The following is a 24,607-nucleotide window of genomic DNA, read 5'->3' as shown; positions in this document are numbered from 1 at the left end:
ATGGTATGGCACAGCCCTTCATCATCCACTCATCGTCCTTGGTTAGGGCAGTTCCATAATGTGGTGGATGCACAGCACTAGAGCATGATCGCAGCCTATGAATTTGACTCAAAAACCGCTTATTGGGTGCTTTGCTTCAGAAGAAATTTGCAGAACAAAATGAATGTAAATGGGTGATTAGAGTTTGTCGAAGTTCTGATTTATAGTCTTTTGTCATTCAAGACTTTTTGTAGGAGTTGAGTGATGTAATGAGTCTTCTTTATGATGTTTGCTAAAAATCATTACATTGAACTAAATACATACCTTTTATTGCATAGGACTTATCCTGAACATTTTGGTTTTTGCTGAGCTTGTACCTCAACTTTTAGCAGACTTGATGTTAAAAAAAATCAAAGGCATTAGTTTGCAATTATGTATCAAAATTTATTTTCTGAAATTTGAAATAATTGTCTCTTCCTTTTTACCCTCTTCCTCTCACTGCTTTCCTGCTTTCTGCAGGCCTGTGGGAACGCCATTTGAAGATGGTAAGTTCTCCATTTTCCTTCATCTTTTCTATAGCTGAAATGCTGGCTGTGTAGGAGGGTGGTTATCCAAGCTCTGGGTTTGATTTTACTTTTCTCCTGCACTGCAGCTATTTTTCAGCTGCATTATTCATTCCATCTATTAAAGCTGTATGGACAGAGTGATGCTTAAATATGGAAGCCAAAAATCAGTGGTTTGTACATACTGCCATGACAATCAGTCTGATAGAGTACACACACAATTAGAAATCTGTGTGTGTGTGTGTAAAATAAAATTGTATATACATGAAGCATTCTAAATTAAAGGCTTCTTATATTTAAAAGGACAAAGTACAAAACTGTACTCAAAATCAAGTAATTTCACCCCATTTCATTGTTTTTAATTTGGTTTTAACATAGTTCATCATGTCAATTTTCACAGTTGCACATCAAAAACAGAATTGAAGTATTACCAGTGTCACCGTCCAAACGCCCCCCCCCCCCCCCCCAAAAAAAAGGAAAAAAAAAAAATCAATCCCGCCATGCCTTCACTGCGCATGTGTCATTTCGGAGCATCAGCCTCAATTTACAGATTATCGCCTCATTTCTGGTTAAAACTGTGCTCCAGTCATCATCTATCTCAGCAACAGATATCTGAAGCTTTTATACAACAATCATTTCCACATAAATTCAGCATTATTTCATAATAAAAGACGGGGGAGCGATCAGAGTGCCACAGCAGCACGTCTGAGTCTGACTGTGCATATGTCATTTCGGAGCGTCAGGAGTAATTCGCAGATTATCGTCTTATTTCTGCTAAAAACAGCCTTGTTTCTGCTTTAAACTGACTAAAGAATGATTTAAGAGGTTTTACTTTGTCATCTGATCTCTTTGGGTGGAGAGAGTCAGACTCAGAGTCAGACTTAGACGTGCCGCTGTCACACTGATTGCTCCCCTGTCTTTTATTATGAAATAATTCTGAATTTATGTGGAAATGGTTACCGCTGATGCCTGTGTGCTTGCTCTAGGGGTTGGTGGGGTTGGACCTTGCTTGTGTGGAGCGCTTTGAGGCAGCTTTGTTGTGATTTGGCGCTATATAAATGAAGTAAATAAATTGTTGTAAAAAAGCTTCAGATATCTGTCACTGAGATAGATGATGACTGGAATGCAGTTTTAAGCAGAAACGAGGAGATAATTGGTGGATTGCTGCTGACGCTCCAAAATGCTGCTGGCGCTCTGAAATGACACGTGCAGTGAAGGCAGGCGGTGACCATTGTTTTTTTTGTTTGTTTGTTTTTAAAACATGGAAACCTTGGGGAATCCCCCTGGCAGATCTGTGTGCAAGCATTCTGGGTTGTGCCATGAATCATATGAATGCAGTGTGTGCACACAATTAAAATGAAATTGTCATTTCAGCACTAGAAATACATTTGCGAGTGCACAAATTAGCCATAATTGGATGCTTAAATTAACCAGGAAGGAGTTTCATAAAGAAGGCCATATTTACATAACAAAAAATGGATGTTAATACCTTCAAAATGGAATCAGTCTGAAGAGTTTTATTTACTGCCCACATGAGCTTTTCTTCTAATAAAATTCGACCACAAAATGTTTTTTTTCAGACTTCAGAGGTTTCTCCCACAATAACTATTTACCACAGATATGCCAAATTTACATATTTCATAGCCAGTATAGCTGGCATTAAGAAACCAAGAAATGGAAAGGCTTCTTTGAGTGTTATGGTATGCTTCAGTCTCAAACATGGATCTCGCAATAGTCAATGTAATATTTTCCATAGTTTGAGCATACATAAACTTCACAGTTTAGTGTCAATGTCTGTTGTTTGACTATAGTCCAAGTCTGGGTGTCCATGACAATTGCCACAGATACTTTCAGGCCTCTAAGTCCATTATTTGCTGAGATATTCTACCTTGAACATGGCTCCAGAAATTACGGCCATACTTTTTGCCAAAAAAAAAAAAAAAAAAAAAAACCGGTAGACCCCATGCACACTAAATTAGCTATATCTCAGAAACTACTTGGCCTACAGGCCTCAAACTTCAGATTTGTTGTTCTGAATAGTGCGTGAGGCCTTCATTGAATTGACATGGAATGACCCATATAATACAGTAGTGTTCAGAATAATAGTAGTGCTATGTGACTAACAAGATTAATTCAGGTTTTGAGTGTATTTCTTATCGTTACATGGGAAACAAGGTACCAGTAGATTCTCACAAATCCAACAAGACCAAGCATTCATGATATGAACACTCTTAAGGCTATGAAATTGGGCTATTAGTAAAAAAAAAGTAGAAAAGGGGGTGTTCACAATAATGGTAGTGTGGCATTCAGTCAGTGAGATCATCAATTTTATGGAACAAACAAGTGTGAATCAGGTGTCCCCTATTTAAGGATGAAGCCAGCACCTGTTGAACATGCTTTTCTCTTTGAAAGCCTGAGGACAATGGGATGTTCAACACATTGTACAGAAGAACAGCATAGTTTGATTAAAAAGTTGATTGGAGAGGGGAAAACTTAAAAATTATATGCTGTTCATCTACAATGATCTCCAATGCTTTAAAATGCACACACACAAAAAAAACAAAACAGAGATGTGTGGAAGAAAACGGAAAACAACCATCAGAATGGATAGAAGAATAACCAGAATGGCAAAGGCTCACCCATTGATCAGCTCCAGGATGATCAAAGACAGTCTGGAGTTACCTCTAAGTGCTGTGACAATTAGAAGACGCCTGTGTGAAGCTACTTTATTTGCAAGAATCCCCGGCAAAGTCCCCCTGTTGAATAAAAGACGTGCAGAAGAGGTTACAATTTGCCAAAGAACACATCAACTGGCCTAAAAAGAAATGGAGGAGTATTTTGTGGACTGATGAGAGTATAATTATTCTTTTTGGGTCCAAGGGCCGTAGACAGTTTGAGAGACGACCCCCAAACTCTGAATTCAAGCCACAGTTCACAGTGAAGACAATGAAGCATGGTGGTGCAAGCATCATGATATGGGCATGTTTCTCCTACTATGGTGTTGGGCCTATATATCGCATACTAGGTATCATGGATCAGTTTGGATATGTCAAAATACTTGAAGAGGTCATGTTACCTTATGCTGAAGAGGACATGCCCTTGAAATGGGTGTTTCAACAAGACAATGACCCCAAGCACACTAGTAAACGAGCAAAATCTTGGTTCCAATCCAACAAAATTAATGCCTCGCAGATGTGAAGAAATCATGAAAACCTGTGGTTATACAACTAAATACTAGTTTAGTGATTCACAGGATTGCTAAAAAAGCAGTTTTAACATAACAGTTTTGAGTTTGTAGCGTCAACAGCAGATGCTACTATTATTGTGAACACCCCCTTTTCTACTTTTTTTTTTTTATTTTTATTTTTTTTACTAATAGCTCAATTTCATAGCCTTAAGAGTGTACATATCATGAATGCTTGGTCTTGTTGGATTTGTAAGAATTTACTGAATCTACTGGTACCTTGTTTCCCATGTAACAATAAGAAATATACTCAAAACCTGGATTAATCTTTTTAGTCACATAGCACCTATTATTCTGAACACTACTGTAGATGCAACCAACTAGAATGGCTGAGTGGGTTTTGGGGGATGGGGTCTTATTGTTCTGTGAGCTTGAACACATCATAGTTTTTGTTGTTTTGTATTAGTAATGAAGTAGTGAGTGTGATCCCAAAGAGCTGTCAGCTTTAGCTGTGGGAATTTGTACAGTGAATTCACTTTTCTTGTATGCAGTTTTTGAAGTAGATGCACTTGTGGTTTGTTTCTTAATACTTTTTAATGCTATTTACCTGTTGTATTGTAAGACAATTATAGTTTACTCTGTCAGAATTTATTGCACAGCACATAATCAGATCAAAATGTGATGCTTTGTTTTGCCTTAATACAGTTAGTCTGAATTGGCTTTATTCAGCTGCAACAGTAAAGTGCTACTTGCACATTAATGCTTCAACTGCAATTTTCTGAGAGTGTAGGCAGATAGTGAAATTGCCATGTACTGCATGTTGGACTGCCTTCTACTCAAAAAAAAAAAAAGGGGGGGGGGGGGGGGAAGTCTGTCATTTTCTTTGAGGCATAACAGGTGAAAGATTACACCTCTGTTCTTTCCTGCTGCTACTGGAGTGAAAACTAAATGTGCAGACTTCCTGATTACTTTTCTCTTTGTGGGTGTACACACTACAAAATCATTTTAATGTGAAGACAGTTGTGTTTACTGCCAAACCGGAAAGATACTCTAAAAGAGTGCAGTTCTGTTACTTGAACTACAGAGGATGTTCTGTTGACAGATGGACCTGTGACGACTCGCTGCACAAAAAATGCACCAGTCTACAACATAGTGTTACCTCAGGACAACCACAGTGACGTACAGGTCTTCAAGGATGCTCACGTCTTACAATCTGAGATTTGATCGTGCCAGGCATTCAGTGCTTTTCCACTACTAAATCAACGGAAAAACTAATGAGAAGCTCCCTGCTCAACAATATATTGAAAACTGTGAACCCCCCCCCCCCCCCCAAACAGTTGTTCTACAAAACTGAGAAGATGGACCAAATGGCATCCCCCCGACCCCCAGCTAAATAATTCAAAATCTTTCTGCAGTTACTTTTGCGTCTTTAGCAACATCATAAAAAGTAATCCAAGATACAGGCTTGGTGTGTGTGTTTGAGGGGTAAAGTGCGATAGTTTTGAAACTGCAGCCATATTAAAGATGTATTAATTTTAATCATAATCTAAGCTTGTGATGAGATTTGGCTCTCAAAATGCATCAGAATACAGCTCAGAGCATGCAGAAATCAAAATTTTTGCTCCTGGTTACAGGATCAAACCAGAGACCGTGATGAAAACCTAACCTACGGAAGTTCAAAGATCAGCTATCAAGATCAAAGGTCAGAAATTAGAATCAAAGCTGGGTGAGCATGATCAAAGGTGATGCACAATAGAATAGAATGACCTTTCTAGTGTATTCTATTGAGCATGGCCTTTGATGACCTTTGAAAGGTCATACTTAAAGATGAGTGGTTAGTGGCTAAGATCAAGGTTGAAAGACAGGTGAAGCAGGATCATGATCAAAGGTCAGAAATCAGGATCTAAGACATTGAAGGAATACGTCTCTGACAATGAAAAGATCCACAGAGAGGTTAACTGATGGCTGTTGGACTTTGGCAAAGGTATGTACTCTGAGTGCCGTTCTGGTTGTTGTTTGTTCTTTTGTTTTGGTTTTTTCCTGCCTGAAATTGCAAATTTGTTTCAGGCGTCAACATGCTGAGTCGGTGTGAGTTTTGTCCTTTCTCCTTTCAGTCTGCAAACTCGGCACATCTGCCTGAGTAAAGGATTAGCTTGTATCTCTGCCACCCAGCAGTATTTTTAAATAAATGTACTGTTTCTTCCATCGCGTGCACTACTCATCATTTTATTTTTATTGTTGTCTGTGGCTTTCCCTCTGTGTCTGCAGGAACATTTAAGCTCTTGATAGAGTTTTCAGAAGAGTACCCAAACAAGCCTCCTACGGTTCGGTTTGTGTCCAGAATGTTTCACCCAAATGGTGAGTCTCACCTCTCAAAAACACTCATATTGTACAGCCCCCCCCCCCCCCCCATAGACAGGGAGGGGAGGGGGCACACTCGCTCTGTTTTGCTTTCTGTCAAGACGGAGAGCGGTGATCATCCTGACGTCACGTTAGCTTTTTCACAGCAAAAATGTGCACGCTCATTTACACAGTACATAACAATTACATAATTATATTGACAACTACACGGAGGGACCTGATGAATGACCTGCAAAGAGCTGGGACCAAAGTAACAAAGGCTACACACTACGCAGACAGGGACTCAAATCCTGCAGTGCCAGGCGTGTCCCCCTGATTAAGCCAGTACATGTCCAGACCCATCTGAGGTTTGCCAGAGAGCATATGGATGATCCAGAAGAGGATTGGGAGAATATCATGTGGTCAGATGAAACCAAAATGGAACATTTTGGTAAAAACTCAATTCGTCGTGTTTGGAGGAAGAAGAATGCTGAGTTGCATCCCAAGAACATCATACCTACTGTGAAACATGGGGTTGGAAACATCATGCTTTGGGGCTGTTTTTCTGCAAAGGGGACAGGACGACTGATCCATGTTAAGGGAAGAATGAAGGTGGCCATGTATCATGAGATTTTAAGCCAAAACCTCCTTCCTTCAGTAAGAGCAATGAAGATGCAACGTGGTTGGGTCTTTCAGCATGACAATGATTCCAAACACACTGCTCGGGCAACGAAGGAGTGGCTCCGCAAAAAGCATTTCAAGGTCCTGGAGTGGCCAAGCCAGTCTCCAGACCTCAACCCCATAGAAAATTTGTTGAGGGAGTTGAAAGTCCATGTTGCACAGCGACAGCCCCAAAACATCACTGCTCTAGAGGAGATCTGCATGGAGGAATGGTCCAAAATACCAGCTACAGTGTGTGCAAACCTGGTGAAGACTTACAGGAAACGTTTGACCTCTGTCATTACCAATAAAGATTATGTTACAAAGTATTGAGTTGGATTTGTTATTGACCAAATACTTATTTTCCACCATAATTTGCAAATAATTTTTTTTTTAAATCCTACAATGTGACTTCCTGGATTTTTTTTTTTTTTCCTCATTTTGTCTCTCACAGTTGAAGTGTCCCTATGATGAAAATTACAGACCTCTCTCATCTTTCTAAGTAGGAGAACTTGCACAATCAGGGACTGACTAAATACTTGTTGGCCCCACTGTATATTGCAGCCTCATTCCAGAATGGCTGATTTTTTTTCTTCTTCAAAATTCTGCACACAATACCCCATAATAACAATGTGAATTTTATTTTATTTTTTTAGATTTTTGCACATTTATTAAAAATAAAAAACTAAGAAATAACATGTACTTAAGTATTCAACGCCTTTGCAATGAAGCACAAAATTGAGCTCAGGTGCATCCTGTTTCCACTGATCATCCTTGAGATGTTTCTTGGAGAGGTTTTGCTGGGAAGGTACCCGGACGATGTGGTCTTCCATAAAAGCCCATGACTTCTTGATCCACTGGTCACGTTTATCGAAGCGAGTTGGGACCCTCCGGCAAGACTTGGTTGCAGTGAGCTTTCCATAATGTATCCTCTGGGAAGTGTTCAACTGGCATGCTGTCAAACATCAAATTATAAAATTCAGAAACCACAAATGGAGGGTTGATTGTAGAACAAAGTTGTTCTCATAATAATATGGAAAGATTGCTAATGCTTGGTATTGTATTGGATAGTCAAAATCCAACCCCTTGTCCACATTGTGACACCTAGGTAATGGAACAAGTAGGAGATTGCCTGTTGGGGTGAAATACCGTGTATCTGGAAAGTAATTGCAGCGCTTCACTTTTTCCCTTTTGTTATGTTACAGCCTTATTCCAAAATGGATGAAATTAATTTTTTTCCCTCAAAATTTCTACACACAATATCCCATAATGACAATGTGCAAATCTTTTTTTTTTTTTTGCAATTATATAAAAAAAAACTAAGAAATCACAAGTACATAAGTTTTCATATCCTTTGAAAAGAAGCTCAAACATGAGTTCAAGTGCATTCTGTTTGCACTGATCATCCTTGAGATGTTTCTACAGCTTAATTGGAGTCCACCTGGGGTAAATTCAGTTGATTGGACATGATTTGGAAAGACACACACCTGTCTAAATATAAGGTCATACAGTTGACAGTGCATGTCAGAGCACAAACCAAACATGAAGTCAACGGAATTGTCTGTAACGGAGTTGTAAGTCAACGGAATTGCCTTGAGACAGGATTGTCTCAAGGCACAAATCTGGGGAAGGGTACAGAAACATTTCTGCTCCTTTGAAGGTCCCAATGAGCACAGTGGCCTCCTTCATCTGTAAATCGATGAAGTTCAGATCCGCCAGGACTCTTCCTAGAGCTGACTGCCCGTCTAAACTGAGTGATCGGGGGATAGGCTGCCACCAGGTGGCAGCCTACAGCCGAAATGGCTTGCCACACTACACTCTCAAACGTACAGAGGCCCATTTACCCTGTTATGGGAGCAAATTCTGCATGTTTCATGAAAATCGGAGGAAGTTGCCAATTTGCCATATTTGACCTCTTCGTGAAGTGGTCCAAAAAAATGGTGCAGAAGGGGTTCATACCAAAACCAGCCACAAAACACTCTCTACCACTGAAACTAGAGATGCTGAGTGACAATTTGAGTCATATTTCATCACTTTTGACTCAGGGCACATGGGGAAATCACTGTGTGAATAAGTGGTAATTTCGCATTTTGGCGGCAAAAAAGCTCCCTCTACTGTTGGGCGCCCAGAGTCAGCCGCCAAAATTTTCATCAAGATCAAAGTAAGAGAAGATTTTGGCATTTTGGCTCATTTTGACCCCAAATTTCCAGGACCCTCTTTAAAAAAAAAAAAAGGATCTTCTCAAGGATAGAAAATGTCATTTGTAACATATCTACCCATAAAAAAAAATATTGGGATAAATCTGTAGGGGTCATAAATCACTGCCTGCCTGACTCATAAAAACTGTCTCTTAATACATTTGCAAAAATTTCAAAGAACTTTTTTCATGTTATAATTATGGGGTGTTGTGAGTAGAATTTTGAGGGGAAAAAAAAATTATTTTCTCAATTTTGGAATTAAGGCTGTAACATAAAATGTGTGTGTGTGGGGGGGGGGGGAATGAAGTGCTGTGAATACTTTCTGCATGCATTGTATACATGCAGAATATGCATTTCCCTTCCAATTCCTTTAATTTTATTAATGATCGAATATCAGTAACTATCTTCATGTTGTCATGCACCAGCAAATTTGCACTTGAAATTTAAGTGCAAAAAAAATTAAATACATTTTTTTTTTTATTGGGACTTGTAATTCAATAATAGATGATGCAGAAAAATGGCACTGAACAGAAAGACCATGGCCTGTATCCACGAAGCAACTCAAAGCCCCCTCAAAGAGCTCTTAACTTAGCCTAAAATTTCCTGTCAAGGAATCTTAGCCTACGAGTGAGCCAGCAGGTGCCAGCAGGAGCAACTCTGGGCAAGGAGTGGATAGAAACTCCTATCTTTGTGAGGAGGCGGGGTTGACCCCGTTGCTAGGTATGACACAGTCCTCTAAGAGCTGTGATTGGTTGTAACAGAAAGGGGAGTAGAAATTAAAAAACAAATGCACTCCACCCTCCTAGTCATGAATGGACAGTAAAATCAACCAATCATATAAACTGAACTGCATTAAGACGTGTAATTGTGAGGATAACTCAGCAAATTTAAATGAATTGCTACACTTCTTGAAAATGTTGGAATGTACATTATTCACATGCCGAATATCTACGTATTAACTGTGTGTGTGTGTGCGTGCATATGAGTTTTAGTGTTAGTTGTGAGTACATAATATAAATGTAAAGACGTTAAAAATACATGCATGACACAAGAAAGTGAAAACACTTATTTCCATTGTGGTCCATTTTAAAAGCAAATGACAAAATAGATGTAATAATAAAAGAAAATAATATTAATAATATCCATCCATCCATTTTCTTCCGCTTTATCCAGAGTCGGGTCGCGGGGGCAGCAGCTCAAGCAAAGCCGCCCAGACCTCCCGATCCACACACACCTCCCCCAGCTCCTCCGGGGGACCCCCAAGGCGTTCCCAAGCCAGCAGAGAGATGTAATTCCTCCAGCGTGTCCTGGGTCTTCCCCGGGGCCTCCTCCCAGTGGGACGTGTCCGGAACACCTCTCCAGCGAGGCGTCCAGGGGGCATCCGGAAAAGATGCCCGAGCCACCTCAACTGACTCCTTTCGACGTGGAGGAGCAGCGGCTCGACTCCGAGCTCCTCCCGAGTGACCGAGCTCCTCACCCTATCTCTAAGGGAGCGCCCAGCCACCCTGCGGAGGAAACTCATCTCGGCCGCTTGTACTCGCGATCTCGTTCTTTCGGTCATGAGCCAAATCTCATGACCATAGGTGAGGATCGGAACGTAGATCGATCGGTAAATCGAGAGCTTTGCCCCCCTACTCAGCTCTCTCTTCACCACGACGGTCCGATACAGCCACCGCATCACTGCAGATGCTGCACCGATCCGTCTATCGATCTCACGCTCCATCCGTCCCTCACTCGTGAACAAGACCCCGAGATACTTAAACTCCTCCACTTGAGGCAAGGACACTCCACCGACCTGAAGAGGATAACGCACCTTTTTCCGGTCGAGAACCATGGCCTCGGATTTGGAGGTGCTGATTTTCATCCCGGACGCTTCACGCTCGGCTGAAAACCGCACCAGTGCACGCTGAAGGTCATGATTTGACGAAGCCAACAGAACCACATCGTCCGCAAACAGCAGAGACGAGATTCTGTGGTTCCCAAACCAGACCCCCTCTACACCCTGGCTGTGCCTAGAAATTCTGTCCATAAAAATAATGAACAGAACCGGTGACAAAGGGCAGCCCTGGCGGAGGCCAACATGCACTGGAAACAGGTTTGATTTACTACCGGCAATGCCAACCAAGCTCCTGCTGTGGTCGTACAGGGACTGGATAGCCCTTAGCAAAGGACCCCGGACCCCGTACTCCCGGAGCACTCCCCACAGGGCGCCCTGAGGGACACGGTTGAACGCCTTCTCCAGATCCACAAAACACGTAGACTGGTTGGGCGAACTCCCATGAACCCTCGAGCACCCGATGGAGTGTGTAGAGCTTGTCCAGTGTGCCGCGACCAGGACGAAAACCACACTGCTCCTCCCGAATCCGAGGTTCGACCATCGGTCAAATTCCCCTCTCCAGTACTCTGGAATAGACCTTACCGGGGAGGCTGAGGAGTGTGATCCCCCTATAGTTGGAACACACCCTCCGGTCCCCCTTCTTAATAATACTGATAATAAAATAAAATTAACAGTGTACATATATAACAATAACCTAAACAATTTAGAAATACATTAAGACAGTAAATTAACATAAAATAATTACATAGATCAAGCGGGTAGTGTGTTACTGACTCACTGTCATCCTACATACGGAGAATATCTTTGCTTCCTTTCCGTCTTTTCCACCATTTTCTCTGTTTAAGACACTCTTAGGCTTCTTAAGTCTTCCTCCCTACGCTTACCAGTTTTGCACCTTAGCTCTCTTAAGGCTTAAGGGGCTTTGCGGACAACTTTCATCTTACCAAGGGAAAATTCTCAGAAATGTCTAAGAATTTGAGGAATTCTAAGATTTTTAGAATAACATCACTAGGAGCTACGTTTAGCCTTAGGTTGCTTCGTGGATACGAGCCCAGTAGTTTTGAGTTTCCATCTTCAGGGCCCATGTTGTAATAATTGTCACTACTAGCTATCGCAGTATTGAACTCAGTGAATGTTCTAGTGAATATTAGTGTCACTCAGACCTCTTTCATCAATATGACTTTGTTTCCATTCCTGATGTTTGTTAAAGCAAAGGAGGCGGAGTCTGCACATGTTCTCCATTTTAAAACATGTTTATATGGACTGAATGTTAATTTCTTGGCAACACTTCACAGATGTATTGGGGTGTGTGTGTGTGTTCTGCCCCCCAGTTTACGCTGATGGCAGTATATGTTTAGACATCCTTCAGAATCGCTGGAGTCCCACATATGATGTCTCGTCCATCCTCACCTCCATCCAGGTTGGATCGTCATTACACTGCTGTCCCGTTCTGTTCATACTGCCTGTGCACATTATTACATTTAGAATTCCACACCTGCAGCCCAGTGGAATCAGTGATGATTTTAACAGTAGCTAAAAGCAGGTTTTTTGGGTTTTTTTTTTTTTAGCCATGGTTCCATTTTTGCATTTTGAAAAATAATTACTTTTGTACAGTAGTGTTAAGAATAATAGTAGTGCTATGTGACTAAAAAGATTAATCCAGGTTTTGAGTATATTTCTTATTGTTACATGGGAAACAAGGTACCAGTAGATTCTCACAAATCCAACAAGACCAAGCATTCATGATATGCACACTCTTGAGGCTATGACATTGAGCTATTAGTAAAAAAAAAAAAAAAAAAGTAGAAAAGGGGGTGTTCACAATAATAGTAGCATCTCCTGTTGACGCTACAAACTCAAAACTGTTATGTTCAAACTGCTTTTTTAGCCATCCTGTGAATCACTAAACTAGTATTTAGTTGTATAACCACAGTTTTTCATGATTTCTTCACATCTGCGACGCATTAATTTTGTTGGTTTGGAACCAAGATTTTGCTTGGTTACTAGTGTGCTTGGGGTCACTGTCTTGTTGAAACACCCATTTCAAGGGCATGTCCTCTTCAGCATAAGGCAACATGACCTCATCAAGTATTTTGACATATCCAAACTGATCCATGATACCTGGTATGCGATATATAGGCCCAACACCATAGTAGGAGAAACATGCCCATATCATGATGCTTGCACCACCATGCTTCACTGTGAACTGTGGCTTGAATTCAGAGTTTGGGGGTCGTCTCACAAACTGTCTACGGCTCTTGGACCCAAAAAGAACAATTTTACTCTCATCAGTCCACAAAATATTCCTCTATTTCTCTTTAGGCCAGTTGATGTGTTCTTTGGCAAATTGTAACCTCTTCTGCACGTCTTTTATTTAACAGAGGGACTTTGCGGGGGATTCTTGCAAATAAATTAGCTTCACACAGGCGTCTTCTAACTGTCACAGCACTTACAGGTAACTCCAGACTGTCTTTGATCATCCTGGAGCTGATCATTGGGTGAGCCTTTGCCATTCTGGTTATTCTTCTATCCATTTTGATGGTGGTTTTCCGTTTTCTTCCACGTGTCTCTGTTTTTTGGCCATTTTAAAGCATTGGAGATCATTGTAGATGAACAGCATATAATTTTTTTTCACCTGCGTATACATTTTCCCCTCTCCAATCAACTTTTTAATCAAACTACACTGTTTTTCTGAACAATGTCTTGAACGTTCCATTTTCCTCAGGCTTTCAAAGAGAAAAGCATGTTCAACAGGTGCTGGCTTCATCCTTAAATAGGGGACACCTGATTCACACCTGTTTGTTCCACAAAATTGACGAACTCACTGACTGAATGCCACACTACTATTATTGTGAACACCCCCTTTTCTACTTTTTTTTTTACTAATAGCCCAGTTTCATAGCCTTAAGAGTGTTCATATCATGAATGCTTGGTCTTGTTGGATTTGTGAGAATCTACTGAATCTACTGGTACCTTGTTTCCCATGTAACAATAAGAAATATACTCAAAACCTGGATTAATCTTTTTAGTCACATAGCGCTACTATTATTCTGAACACTACTGTATGTGTTTATTGCAGTTTATTTTTGTGCAGATTTATTGTAATTTGTTTATACTGCATGTCTGCACAAATGACGCAGTAACAAATAATTAGAGCTGAAGCTGAAAGTGAAATTACACCAATTTTCATCACCATGTGAACGTTTGGTGTGTAGTTTTTCAGCTTCGATTCAAGGGGTTTAACAAAAATATATGAACCATTTAGAAATTACTGTTTTTATACCCTGTCCCTCCATTGTCAGTCCATTAATAATTGCATAAACAAGATGTAAGGATTATTGTACATCTGAAACACTTTTGCAGACAGTTTTCTTCAGAGAAGTGAGGAAATGGATACATTTGGGTCAAAAATGGAGGAACTGCAAAAAAATATATAATTCCTAAATGGTTCATGCAATGTTTTTGTTCAACCCGTTGAATTAAAGCTAAAAATCTGCACTATGAGCACACCCAAGTTACTTTTAATGTTTTTTTTCTCAACTCTCCAAACACAGCTGGTAGTTATTGTGTTGTACGCCCCTGAACACATTTTTGTTTCCGTTGCAGTCGTTACTGGACGAGCCAAACCCCAACAGCCCAGCCAACAGTCAGGCGGCACAGCTGTACCAGGAAAACAAGCGGGAGTATGAGAAGAGGGTGACGGCCATCGTGGAGCAGAGCTGGGTGGACGTTTGAACTTATCTCACTCTACTTCCTCTCCATCGCTCTCGTCGTCATCCCTGTACTCCACTCAAGAAAAAACCCAGAGGTTATATCAAAAGAACTCAAGTGCCACCCAGAAAAGAAAACAAAGCTCAAAATGATCCGGAGACAAACCTGAACTTGCCAATATGTGTGAGGAAAACTAGGGGGAAATTGATTGGTTTCTTGTTCTAATTTTACTTTTTTATTGCATGATGTAAGTTATTGCTAGCAATATTTGTAATATCTTTTGTCATATGGTTTGTTGCTGTTAGTGTTTCAATTTCACATGCAGGTTGGGTTTTTTTCCCCCCTCCTTTTTTCCAGCATATTGTTCATCATGAAACAGCTGCAACTTGCAGTCACATTTGTATCGAATAGGAGTGATTCTCTGAGCTGTGGTTAATTGTTTTTTTGTTTTTCTTTTTTGGACTGTCTGATGTCATAGGCTGCAGCAGCGCCACCTATCACCCACACTGGTAACTCGCACCTCCTTGGTGTGTCCAGCTTTTTCTGTTCTGAGGTAGAACATGATTTTATAGAAGGGAAATAAAAGTATTGAAGCATGAAATAGGCGGGATAGGCCCAGAGTGAGGATCCCAACCGTCAGCAGCAGATGAAAGTGTGCTGTTGTTCCAGTGGGAGTGAGGAAATTAGTAATATTCCTTAGTGACTAAGAAAAGAGGACACCTCTGTTTTCTCAGTGGGTCTTTGTCAGTCTGCGCTGTTCTCACAAGCTTATCAAACAGGACATCTGTTGAATATGATGGTGCCTTTCTTTTTTTAATGGCTAATGGCTCAAATGAGGGGTAGGAAGCAGAAACCCTGTGCAGGCTACAGATGGGGGGAGGAAGCATCTCTGTGGTCCCGATGTCCTGTTAGGTTTTGTAGTTATTATATATGGGAGAGGAAAAGCTGAACGTTATTTTCCTGTAGCCGTTCCGGCGTTCTGCTTCGTAGTGTGGACTCTAAATGAGCTGTAGCTGCTTTGCTGCCTGTGAGGCACTTTGATGCTAGTCATTGACAGATGAGGGAGAAATCTACAGACGGTCAGTTAATGCGGCACACTTTAAAGTCTGACAGACCAAGTTATACAACCCCTGGCAAACATTATGGAATCACCAGCCTCGGAGGATGTTCATTCAGTTGTTTAATTTTGTAGAAAAAAAGCAGATCACAGACATGACACAAAACTAAAGCCATTTCAAATGGCAACTTTCTGGCTTTAAGAAACACTATAAGAAATCAAGAAAAAAAGATTGTGGCAGTCAGTAACGGTTACTTTTTTAGACCAAGCAGAGGAAAAAAATATGGAATCACTCAATTCTGAGGAAAAAATTATGGAATCACCCTGTAAATTTTCATCCCCAAAACTAACACCTGCATCATATCAGATCTGCTCGTTAGTCTGCATCTAAAAAGGAGTGAACACACCTTGGAGAGCTGTTGCACCAAGTGGACTGACATGAATCATGGCTCCAACACGAGAGATGTCAATTGAAACAAAGGAGAGGATTATCAAACTCTTAGAGTAAATCATCATGCAATGTTTGTTTTCATTACTGCTTTTTTTTTTTTTTTCCCCTTCCACCTGTATCTGGTACTGGTTAAAGACTAGGTGATCATGGTATCAGTAAGAATTTGACTTAACCCATTCACCCAACAAATCAGTGGAAACCAGTTACAAAGTACTGAGTTCTTGTTCTCAAGCAGTGGTCATGTCACTTGTGATTTATTTCACCTAGTAAAGGGATATTATAAAATTTTGTGAATTACGACAATATACTTATAACAATATGCTGTATAAACATAATAAAAACACATTTTTCAGACTTTGACACATGCTGACCTGATGTTCTTGTTCTAGTCCTTGGCTTCCTGCAGCTCATCAGAATTACAGGACACATGAGGATGAAATGACCACATCAATCCAAAAAGTGTAATAATGTCAGTTACTTCAGAAGGTGACGATTTATATAGTGTAGACATAAAACATTTCAAGCATATTGTTTTCTTTCCTTGCATCAGTGAAGTGCGGCGACCAGCCTGTGGCACTGCTGAGGTGTTCAGAAGCTCAGGTTGCTTCGACAGCGGCCTTCAGCTTGTTTATATTAATGGGTTTTATCTCTCATCTTGACAATACCCCATAGATTCCGTAGGAGGTTCAGGTCAGGCAATTTGGCTGGTCAGCCTAGTACAGTAGGGGAGGTGATGGTCTAGTGGTTAAGCGCTGGGCTTGAGACCAGAGGATCCTCTGTTCAAATCAAATCCCAGCCTGACTGGAAAATCACTAATAGTGGAGCTGGTAAGTATGATTTTTGGCCAGAATTGTTCACTTGGTGATACAAGCATCAGATTTAGCATGAATGTTCTTTATAAATCAGTCTTTGAGAAAAAAGTGCTGGCCACTTGAAAATCCAATATAGCGGCCAGGTAGGGGTCAATGAAGAATTACACAGGGGTCAAAATCTAAAAATGCTCCAATCATATTGAAAAGTATAACATTATTTATCTGATCATAAATATTCCAAAAAGGTATAGTTTGGACTATGAATGTTAAGGAGTTCTGGGGTAAAAACAGGAAGAATGGTGACAACGGTCAGTTTGTACAGGGGTCAAAAGTTAAAGTTGCTCCAATCTTTGTAAAATGTGATGCAAATTATTGGTTAATAGTGTTTTAGAAAGGAATAGTTTACCCATGTGTCATGCTCAGTTGTCACGTTACAGGGTAACATATGTCACATGCCATACAATCCAATGGACGTCGACATTGTTTGACATTTGCAAACCAAGCTTTCAACACAGTCAAAACTATTCCATTTATTAATCCTATTAGTTCAACCAATAATTTGCACCACTTTTTACCAAAATTGGGGCAACTTGTAACTTTTGACTCCTGTACAAACTGAAATTGACTTGTCACCACTCTTGCTGTTTTTGCCCCATAACTCCAGAACATTCAGTCATAGATCATCCAAACTATGCCTTTTTGGAATCTTTGTGACCAGACACAATGTGATATACTTTCAATATGATTGGAGCATTTTTAAATTTTGACCCGTGCAATTTTTCATTGACCCCTACCTGGCCGCCATATTGGATTTTCAAGCGGCAGGCACTTTTTTCTCAAACACTGAAGAACATTCATGTCAAATCTGATGCTTGTACCACCAAGTGAAGGATTGTTTCAGTTAAATGTTGCACTGTAAGGGCCATTGCGTAAGGTCCTTAATCTCCTAGTTGCTCCCGGTGTGTATTGAGCGAGCACCTTGCATGACACCACCCTGACATCGGGGTGAATGCAGGGCATTATTTGTAAAGCGCTTTGAGCATCTGATGCAGATGGAAAAGCGCAAAATAAATGCAGTCCATTTACTGTACAGTAATACTATGGTTATCAAACCAGTTAGTAGTGTTTTTGGCACTGTGAGCAGTCCTGCTGGAAAATTAAATGAGCATCTCCATAAAGCTTGTTAACAGATGTAAATGTAATGTCATAATAGGCAACTGTTTTCACTTTGGACTGATTTCCACAGTTATTACAAGTCAATTGTTGATCGTGACCTCGTTCGTTAGCTGACAACAGGAACAAACCCCTTATCAGCTAAGGTAAGTGGCTAACTGTATAAATGGCCAGTTTAAAACGTTTCGCTCCATTTATTGCGGTAAACATGCACGTTTAGCTCCTTACGGATCTGCTCCAGTCATTGCACTGATTCAAATCTTTTTTGTCTCAAGTAAAAATCAAACTCAAAGCATCTAAAATAGAGCCATGGTTAAAATTGCCAGAGTTCCCCTTTACGCTCGGAACCACAGGGAGAAACGTGGTACCCGCTACATGGTCAAATACACAACAGAAAAACTGAATGAACATGAATGGTAGTGATACCAAGCCGTTTAGTCTGTCCTGCAGATTAGTCACTGCAAACTGAAGACACTGTTTAGGAATGTTACAAAACCTAACACCTGTAAATGTTTCCAAGTGCTACAGTCCGCAATGGCACAGAAGGAAAAGAAGAATGTTTTTTAAAAGTTCTTTATTCAACTGCATCCATGGCCCACTTACATGCACATAAAAATCTGGTTGCTGTCTGGTTATTGGCTGTTATCTGATTATTAAATGGTCATGTAAATGGCAAAATCTGATATGCTTTATCTAATGACTAACATTAACTGATTATGAGAAATTGGATTAACACACCAGGAATTCTCCCCAATACTGATTTCTTCAGTACATTTTCTTAAAAAGAAGACCTGAAAGTTAAGCTACAATTTGTCCAAAGGTACATCTGAGATGCAAGCCTAGATTTGATGTTTTGGTGAAAGAAAACCCTCCTCTGTGCCACTTCATCCTAAAGCTATATAACTGGGGATACAAAATGGAAAACATGCACTATGCACAATTTCTCCAATCACAGCCACAGAAGCCTGTAACTTCTGGGTTGTCTTGGTGTCTTCCCTCACGTGTCTCCTTCTTGCACAGTCACTCAGTTTTTGAGAACTGTGTACTCCACACAGATTTACCACAGAGTGCCATACTGCTGGTATTTCTTCATAATTGATGTAAATAAAGTTTGAGACACATTCAGTGACTTTGAAATGTTCATGTATCCATCCCCTGACTTGTCTGAAGAAAACTGGCAATAAAACTGATTATTCACAGGTATTATACCAAAGGGGCCCATTACTTATGCAACCCATTATCTTGGCTTTTTTTTATTTTGAATTAATTTATATCAAGTTGTAGAGATTTGCTTTGGGTTTGAGTTTAAGGAAGATAATTTTAGAAATTTTTATACTGAGAAGCCTGATTTATTTTATGTATTTGAAATGGCATAAATTAAAATGTATGAAGTATCAAATGGCCAAATACTTTAGGAGGGCACTGCATCTCGTGCACAAGGACACCCAACTCTGCTAACCACCTCTGAGAGAGAGAGAGAGAGATGGATGGATGGATGGATGGATGTCTATGCTTTTCAAGAGCTGTCCTTTCTTTTTCTCCACTTTGAAAGAAATCCAAGTAATGAACTAAAATCATGCAAACCAGGTTTTCTGATTATCAGATTACTGTAGATCATGTAAATGTGAGAGGTCAGATTATTAGTTATCTGATGATTATGGTCATGTAAACATGGGGGCAAGACCTCAACAGGATTAAAAAAAAAAAAAAAATCAGTCCACAATAAAATGACAAGTATTAAAGCATTCCAAAAGAATCATTGTGATGCACAGCTGAGTCATGAAGTTCCCACCGTGCATCAAAACATCGCCATAATCCCTGTGCTGTGGTCAACAGTCTGGAGAAAAACAACGAAAATAGTTTGCTGCAAGTCAGCCTGGATGGGCACCAATCCAGAAACATCTGAAGAGGAACCTGGTCTGTGAGTTCTCCTGTCATCGGCCCTGCCAGACGAGAGAGACACGCATGACATTTTTCCATCCACACATGTATGCCTGAAATCATATATATTTGGACAAAAGTGATTTTATTCTAAAACGGCTGGAGTAGATTTGGTGTGTGTGTGTGTGTGGCGGGGGGTGGTGGTGGAGAGAACAAAAAAATATGATCCCAAAGTGCAGACATCAGCTTTAAAGTGTCTGAAAATATCCAGATCTGAACAACATAACGCAATATGGTATCTAAATTTCAAGGGATCAAAAGCATTTACAAGCAAGTAAAAAATAAAATAAAATACTACTAAGTCATCATCTGCTCTTCCCAAAAACTTTGTGAGTTTGTCTCACTGTTCTTTATTGTTCCAAAGCAGCAGTTATTTTATAATCAACACAAATCAGACAAATTTTCTTCAGGAAGTATATTGTCTCACTAAAAGTACACAAACAACCGTACGTACTCATCATAGGCATGGATGACATTGTAATTTTGGGCTTTTAATTATGTCTTTGAACTGTTCTTTTGCCAGAGTGGAATGATTGTACATCATACATCATTAATGACTAAAAAAGAAGAACTGAGTGGACAAGTTAGAATTTATTTAAGGTCTTCTCTAATCTATGCAGGGTCAAGATTATACACACAGGCTCAAATATATACGAATATTTGGTTAAATGTTCCAAAGCAAGCTGCACCTCAACCAGGTGCTTTTGGTAGCAACCAACAAGCTTCCGGCATAATTCTGGCTGGATATTTGTCCACTCTTCTTGGCAGAACTGGAAAAGTTCATTTTGGTTGGTTTCTTGGCATGGACCAAGCTTTTCAGTGTAGCCCACAAATTTTCAATAGGGTTGAGGTCAGGGCTTTGGGAAGCTCATTCCAGATACCTGCTTTATTCAACCCAGAACCAGTTTTGATGTGTGTTTGGGATCACTGTCCTGTTGGAACACCCCATGCCACTGAGGACAGTGACGCTGGTGTTCCAGCAGTTTAAAGGTCATGAGAGGCCTGAGCCTCTGTGGCTCCTGGGTTGTTCCTGAACATCCTAACCAATTTCTTCTCATCTGAGGGCGATGGTTTGGGTCTTCTTCCAGAACTTGGCAAAATGATGACACACAGGACTCATTTGTACTTAAGAAAAATTGTTTGAACTGATAATCTTGGAAACTGCAGTTGTTTAGAAATGGCTCAGAGAGACCTTCCCAAGTTCTTTCAATCTACAATTGTCCTTAGAGCTTCACTGAGTTCCTTGGACTTTCCTATTGTTCTGAGCATTGGTCAGTCCAATCAGTGCTGTCAAACACACCCTTTTTATGCTGGCAAAGAGAAACTAGCAGTTGTAGTTAATCGTGATCACTAACAAGGAGGCAATAGGCCTTGTCGCTTTAAAAGACGCACTAGAACCTTCAGCACCACTTATTAAAAGATTTAAGTGAATGTATGTATATATTTGAGCCTGTATGTATAATTATGATCCAAAATAAAATCAGACTTCTATACCAAGTCATTAATGATGTATGCTGTACAATCATTCAATCTTAGCAAAAGAACAGCTCAAAGACATCATTAAAAGCCCAAAATTACCACGACCTCCATGCCCGTGATGGGTGTATCTAAATTTCCGCACACAATTGTAAGTAACAAGGCATAAATACATTTTAGAGCAGACAGAGTACCAAACCATGAGGGGATGGGGACATCTTCATGGTAACACTCAACCATCCATAAGGTCCTCTGTGAGATTTATGGTGGAGGTGAGTCCAAACAGGTGCAGGTGATCTTAAACAAGACTGAAGTTTTCATTGAAGCAGGTTCTGAATCAGTGATCTGAAAATCAGATTATGGTTTGTTTGAGGGTTCAAGCCCCAGTTTATTAACCCTAGAACACTATTGCTCAAATCAGTAACACCATCACTAACACCGGGTGATTTTTACCAGATGTAATATACCCAATAAAAAGTACTTGTCATTAAAATATATCAAAATATGACAATACATGACAAATAAGAGTAGTGTTCTTTTATTTTAAACTGTGCCATGTCTAACAAAATGAAAAAAGGGTACAATGAGGGGACCATCTCAAAATGCTCCAAAATTACGGCAAAATTAGAAATTTGAGAACAAAAAATTCCTAAAAGAAAAAATAATGAAGCTGGAAACTTGTTTCTTGGTCTACCCATTCCTGGGGTATTTGAGACTTCCGTGGTGCAGGCTCAATCTCCTTGGCACACAAACAGCTGTAGGAGAGACAAACAAAATATGGCATATTTTGAATGGGTAAAAATGACCAGCTGACTAAAATATTTTTATCATTATATGAATTCCCTTGGAAATCACCACTTTGTGATAGTTATTCATAAATACTGGACTAAATAAAGATAACATGCAAATTCCAGGACCACTTTTACTTACCTTATTCCTTACATGTAGTCAGTACATGCAGGGAAGTAATGGCATGGAGACACTGGTCGACGGCAGATGTGGCACCTGTGTCGTGTCTTCCTGTCCGACCCTGAGGGGCAGTGGGCAGACCTCACTAAGGGACTACTGCTTTCTGCTGCCACTAGTCCTGCCTCACTTGCAAGAGTGCCAGGGAAGGGATGTCGAGCACGGTAGAGATCAGGATTCTGAGTTGACATGACAGATTTGAAGAGAGGAACCTCTGCTCTGCCCATGGTTTGATAAGTGCCAGTGCTAAAGCCTGCATATAAGGCCTCCTCTGCAGGTTGTTGTCACCTCTCTTCATCGCATTCTCCTTGTGTATGATCCATGAGTTTATCACACTAGCATTTATCATGCCATAGAAAATGCACAGGAGTCATCTCTTGGTCTTTCTTCCACAGCCACAGTAAGCACACATCTGATCAAAAGTATCAACACCTTTTGTTTTGTTGTAAAACTCAGTAACTTTTATACACTAACACTATCCCCGGGTGGAATCCACCCAAAACCTACTTTAATCTCAATCACTATTGCTGGGTGAAAATCACGCAAAGATGTGCCTGTAGAAAAAAGTGGGTTTTGGACTAGGAAAACCCCCATACCATCAAAGATGTCAAAGATGATGCTGAAGCTACCCAGAGACCCATGACACTCAGAAAACATAATGAAAATCACATAATTACATTTGCTCGGATGAAAATTACCCGGCGATAGTGTTCTAGGGTTAAAAAGCTTAGTGGGAAAGAGTTCTTTATGTTGCACTTTGACGTCTCACATTTGATTTCAAATTCAACGCGCTGCAATAGACGGCAAATGTAACCAAACATTGTCAGGGATAAATACTTGTCAAACTACAATGTACCTGTTGCTGCTTCATAATCTCATCTCTTGTTCTGAAGATGGGTGCATCCTCCACCACCACGCCTTCAGCCATTTCTTTCACTTTCTCCAGGAGCTCAGAACTGTAGCTGTCATAAACACACAGGAAAGGTTCTATTACGTTTTCAATTAATTAAATGCTTCAAACTAGTTGATCAACACAGAGTATATATGTTCTTTTGGTGATGGCAACTTTAAATATAACGCAATGCTAAAATGCCCTCAGCCATATGAGCATGTAAGCAATGAAAGAGTGTGTAGAATGTGACCTTTTGACCCTTTAAAATAGGTCAAGGTTAGCCATCTTTGAACTTGTCCAAGGTCTGTGTCCTAAGAATGTTTGAAGACCCTGACAGAAATAGGATTGGACTTATGCTGAGCACAGACAGACAGACGAAACGTCTTCACAATACCCGATGGCTACATTTGATGGCCTCGGGTAAAAATCGCCTCTTAATGTTTCACTAAAGTTATTCACGTTTTTTAAGTTTTTGCTCACCGACAGCCCATAAACACGTGGTTGGCCCAAACCATGGACAAAGAAAGCAGATGGTCTCGGTGCAGATCGTCAAACTGGCTCATGTTCCGCAGAATAAACTCCCTCCTGGCCTCCCAGTGTTTGTCACTTTCCCAAATTCCACGGAATGTTTCCACCTGCTCTGCCAGCGCCCTGTTTTGCTGAATAAAATCCAAAACATCGAGAGAAGACATCGTTGCTTCAAAAACAAAACAGGAAGTTCACTCTTCTTCTGTTGCTGTTGTTCTTCTTCTTCTGTGACTTTCAAGGGCAGCTTCAAACTTAGTGCATTACCGCCAGCTACTGGGCTGAGGTGTGATCACTTTGGGATGTCAATGAACGCCTAAATTGAAAAAGAAAAAAAAATCCCTAAAGTCTCTTTCCAAGTTGTGTTTTCATCAGAAAATCATTTTAACTGCTTTGGCTGTGAACTGTGTACCAGGTAAACTAAGTAAGTTGCTCAATGAAACAAAGTTCTCTTCTTCTGTTTTGGTTTACGGCTCTATTTAGTTTTTGCAGCGACACCCACCGGTGTTGCTTTGAACTACAACACAGAATGGTTTGTTGCTTTATGATGCGTGTGTGCAAAGACTAAAGACATGACTAAAGACATCATCTTCAACTCTTCTTTCCCAGCTACTAACAAGACAAAGTGTCATAGTTGATCACAACCAGTGAGCTGTTAACATCACTAATTTGAATAGAAGCTGATCATTACCAACAACCTATTAAACAGCACTAATTTTAATAGAAGCCGATTGATTATCAGACAGCCAGAATGTCTCACACAGCACCAACAAAGGTAAGTTTGGTTTTTTTTTTTTGGTTTTTTTTCCCTAATTACACCATCTGATTCCTGGTTCAATTCT

At 40.2% G+C, this 24,607-nt stretch overlaps 2 protein-coding genes across 3 annotated transcripts in view; one reads left to right on the top strand and one right to left on the bottom strand.

Annotated features, from left to right (window-relative positions):
• ube2b (ubiquitin-conjugating enzyme E2B (RAD6 homolog)) overlaps positions 1-14,661 on the top strand; it is a 39,663-nt gene extending 25,002 nt beyond the window's left edge. The window contains exons 3-6 of the mRNA XM_034177964.1: positions 499-524; positions 5,995-6,084; positions 12,093-12,181; positions 14,368-14,661. Of these exons, the coding sequence (XP_034033855.1) occupies positions 499-524; positions 5,995-6,084; positions 12,093-12,181; positions 14,368-14,496 (334 nt within the window). The 3' untranslated portion in view covers positions 14,497-14,661. The remainder of the gene's footprint in view (positions 1-498; positions 525-5,994; positions 6,085-12,092; positions 12,182-14,367) is intronic.
• A 5,233-nt stretch (positions 14,662-19,894) lies between these two features.
• On the bottom strand, positions 19,895-23,978 carry cdkn2aipnl (CDKN2A interacting protein N-terminal like). 2 transcript variants are annotated; one of them, XM_034177961.1, is made up of 3 exons: positions 23,721-23,978; positions 23,205-23,310; positions 19,895-19,908 (listed from the first exon to the last, which is right to left on the bottom strand). In XM_034177961.1, exons 1-3 carry the CDS (start codon positions 23,930-23,932, stop codon positions 19,900-19,902), a joined length of 327 nt encoding a protein of 108 aa, XP_034033852.1. In that variant the 5' UTR covers positions 23,933-23,978; the 3' UTR covers positions 19,895-19,899. The 2 variants fall into 2 exon arrangements, with proteins under 2 accessions (XP_034033852.1, XP_034033851.1); XM_034177960.1 differs by lacking the exon at positions 19,895-19,908 and adding an exon at positions 21,905-22,137.
• Positions 23,979-24,607: the final 629 nt, after the last annotated feature.

This window comes from Thalassophryne amazonica, chromosome 9 (genome assembly GCF_902500255.1).
Source record: "Thalassophryne amazonica chromosome 9, fThaAma1.1, whole genome shotgun sequence".
Taxonomy (NCBI): Eukaryota; Metazoa; Chordata; class Actinopteri; order Batrachoidiformes; family Batrachoididae; genus Thalassophryne; species Thalassophryne amazonica.
Note: the sequence above shows the minus strand (reverse complement) of the source record. Positions and strands in the feature narration are given on the sequence as shown.

Excerpts from the sequence above, each read along its gene's own strand:
- cdkn2aipnl (XM_034177960.1), bottom strand. The coding sequence starts at position 23,932 with ATGTCTTCTCTCGATGTTTTGGATTTTATTCAGCAAAACAGGGCGCTG. Across the intron at positions 23,311-23,720 it reads CACGTGTTTATGGGCTGTCG|CTACAGTTCTGAGCTCCTGG; the intron begins GTGAGCAAAAAC and ends TGTTTATGACAG. Across the intron at positions 22,138-23,204 it reads AGATTATGAAGCAGCAACAG|CTGTTTGTGTGCCAAGGAGA; the intron begins GTACATTGTAGT and ends TCTCTCCTACAG.